This window comes from Protobothrops mucrosquamatus, unplaced genomic scaffold (genome assembly GCF_001527695.2).
Source record: "Protobothrops mucrosquamatus isolate PMUCROS unplaced genomic scaffold, P.Mucros_1.0 scaffold1860, whole genome shotgun sequence".
Taxonomy (NCBI): Eukaryota; Metazoa; Chordata; class Lepidosauria; order Squamata; family Viperidae; genus Protobothrops; species Protobothrops mucrosquamatus.
The window spans coordinates 245,800-248,985 of NW_015387989.1; the positions used below are offsets into that span (position 1 = coordinate 245,800).

Below are 3,186 nucleotides of genomic sequence, written 5' to 3' on the forward strand. Positions count from 1 at the left end.
GTCCTTTTGTTTCCTTAATGGCTTGTTCCTTTCCCTGGGGGAGCTTTTCCTGGCTTTTGTCCACCCTGCTTACCTGCCTTCACCACTTTTAGGCTTGGTTTGGCCCTAGGCCCACACTGGCAGAGGCTCCCTTAAGTAGCACCCTTTTCTGAATTTAACACGCTAAAATTAAGGAGACAGTAATACCTCCCTAACTCTCCTATTTTACCTTAGCTCACTACTCAGGTGAGGCAGGACAAGCATTCGTAGCTGTATCTGCACTTATAAACCCTGTGCACAGTTTGTAAAACTTTTCTCCTCCTCCTCCTCCTCCTCCTCTGCTGCTAGCGCTCTCTGACCCCGTCGCAAAAGAAAGCTGTATGCTGAACTTGCTGCTTTCGCTCCCGGAGCCCAACCTGGTCACCTTCCTTTTCCTCCTGGATCATTTGAAAAGGTAAGGCCGAGGCTCTTTTTCTCCAGCCTTCCCAGCCATTATGGTCAAGGACGCTCCAGAACATCAATCCACGTGACCTATTGTAAAAAGAAGTGGTGCCGTGGTTCTTGCGTGGCCTGCAAGGTCTCTGGATGGTCCCCACTTCATGGGCCGGAGCCTGTCCCCACCTGAGCCCTGCCTGGCCCTGCAGGAGCAGACCAGCAGGAGCTGAAGCCTGTCACTCAAGCATCTACTGGCAGAAGTACTGGAGGCGCTTAAGGGCTGCTTGGCCAACTCCCTTGTTTTTGTGTTTTTTTACTAGTTTGATAACCTCTGATTTTTGGTCCTTCACCTCAGGCTGCAAAATCTGTCCGGCCCGGTGTCCAAAACTGGACTGTGATTCAGAAACAAATCATTACAAATTGCTCCATTGCCTCCAGGATATGCCCAGATGGCCCCCCTTGGGAGTAATTACCCCAGTTTGAATACAACTGTGTTAGATAATAACTTACTTTCTTTTCTACACCTATCCTATCTATTGTTTCAGAGTTGCTGAAAAGGAGAACATCAACAAGATGTCACTTCACAACCTGGCCACCGTTTTTGGACCAACATTACTCAGACCGTCAGAAAAGGACAGCAAAATTCCTGCCAATCCAATGCAACCCATCGCCATGACTGACAGCTGGTCACTCGAAGTCATGTCCCAGGTAAAAGCAAACGGAGAGTCTAAGGCAGTGTTTCTCAACTTGACAGCTTGAAGATGTCTGGACTTCAATTCCCAGAATTCCCCCAGACAGCATGTGGAATGGAAGTCCACGCGTCTTCAAGTTGCCATGATTGAGAAACACTGGCTTATGGAAGCTTTGATCCTTGAATGTTTGCTGGGGTCCTCTGATCAACAAAACTCAGGGTTTCACAGGGGCCCAGACTTCTCTTAGGACCCATTTAGATTGAAGGGAAAATGAGGGAAGAGCCCCTAAGCCATATTGGGAGGAAAGGGTTTAGATCAGACATGTCAAACTCGTGACGTCACGTGACGTTGCGCAATGTATTGGGACTGTTTTGCCATTGCCGGCAATGGGGTGGGCGGGGCTTCCACGTGACGCGTCCGGCCCGTGGGCCGGCAGTTTGACACCCCTGGTTTAGATCATCCCTCTCTAGCTGATTACCATAATCCCACCTGGGGAAGCAGGCAAAGTTAACCTTTCAGAGCCATTTTATGTCCAGCCATTTCATATCCCCCCTTCTTACAAGGAGCTTAGAAAGGGGAAAGGCGGTTCAGGAGAAGAGAGCACGGCTCGCCCACAGCCATCCAATAACTGGCTGATCAAAGAAGATTTCAACATGGATGCCCTTCTGGGCCTAATTTCCAATGAAGCAGCCGAAAAGATTTGATAATGTTCATTTGTTTCATTCCTTTCTCAGAAGAATTCAGAAGAGGTTCTTTTCAGGAGATACCAACTAGGGAGGGAAGTAACTGAAAAGTACTGTAAATGACCAAAAAGAAGGGAAAAAGAATACTGAAACTAGAGAAAGTAAGATGGTAGCAAAGAAATGTTCCTTACCAAGGAGTTTGCTTGTCAGGAGGTTGTAAATCCTGAAGGGCTCTGATGTTTGCCAAACAGCTTATGCAGGAGTTGAGGAGTGAGACCACTGGAGCACTCTTAGAGCAAAGTCCGTGACTTGGCTGTTCCCGTGGCCTTGGTCCTCAAGCCCTGGACAAGCCATTTGTTAAGCAGGCAGAGGATCAATTACTTGGATTTGACTCTGAATCCTATTCATCAAGATGGACCAGTTCCAGTTGCTTTGAACTGTGGAACTATTAACCTTCTGAATTAAACAGTTGATCTTATTTCCTTGCTATGCCAGGTGTTGTAGACAGATGTAGCAGAGTAATCCAGGGCCTGTTGGATGGTGCAGTTTATGTGAACCCTTTGAATTAGAAGTTGTAAAATCAGGTGTGAGTCCCTTCACTGCCTTGCTTAGCAACAGAAATTCTGGTTCCAATGGTGGCCGTAAGTCGAGGGCTACGTGTCCATGAAAGCCAGTCAAGCTGTCCTTGCAAGTTGTTGTCCAGGCTTTTGAATGCCTGATGAACTGGAGAACCGCTGGGCTCTCCTGGCCCTGCCTGCCATTGCAGTTGCCCCCCCCCCCCATTGATCTGTCCCCCTCCTCTTATCTGCGTTCCAGGTTCAGGTTCTCCTCTATTTCCTGCAACTGGAGACGATTCCCACCCCGGACAGCAAGAGGCAGAGCATCCTCTTCTCCACTGAGGTGTAGAAGCCAGCTCAGCCGAGGAGGAGGAGGAGGAGGAGGAGGAGGAGGAGGAGGAGGAGGCTGGCGGTATTTGCTCCACCCGCCCCTCTGACGTTCCAGCCTTTCCGTATCCTTCAGGAGGGGAGGAAGCCCCCCTCCCTCCCCCTCCCTCTGCTGACCTAGAAGCCCTCATAGGAGGAAGCTGATTTTCTTCAGAGGAAGATTCCTTTCACCAGATCAGGAAAAGAACGGAGGAAAGCAAACCGTCTTGGGAAAGGAATGTGCCCGAAGGAATTCCTGGGAGGATTCCGTTGCAGTGGAATCCCTGTTACGTTTGGGAAGCTCTGGGATTCTTTTCTTCTTGGGCACCTTTGAAGAGCCGAAGGTTTTTCCTTTTATGGCCACTGTTGGGGATTCTCATGGAGTGCCGCAAGGATGTTCACCCATCATGGCCACTACTTGCAAATTTAGACCTCGATTTAAACAAGTTTCTTTTTAATAAGTAAGTAAATTAG

At 48.9% G+C, this 3,186-nt stretch overlaps 1 protein-coding gene across 1 annotated transcript in view; it reads left to right on the forward strand.

The window, feature by feature from the left end:
* BCR (BCR activator of RhoGEF and GTPase) overlaps positions 1-2,695 on the forward strand; it is a 74,242-nt gene extending 71,547 nt beyond the window's left edge. The window contains exons 23-25 of the mRNA XM_015823394.2: positions 328-433; positions 960-1,122; positions 2,606-2,695. Of these exons, the coding sequence (XP_015678880.2) occupies positions 328-433; positions 960-1,122; positions 2,606-2,695 (359 nt within the window). The remainder of the gene's footprint in view (positions 1-327; positions 434-959; positions 1,123-2,605) is intronic.
* The last annotated feature ends 491 nt before the right edge of the window (positions 2,696-3,186 follow it).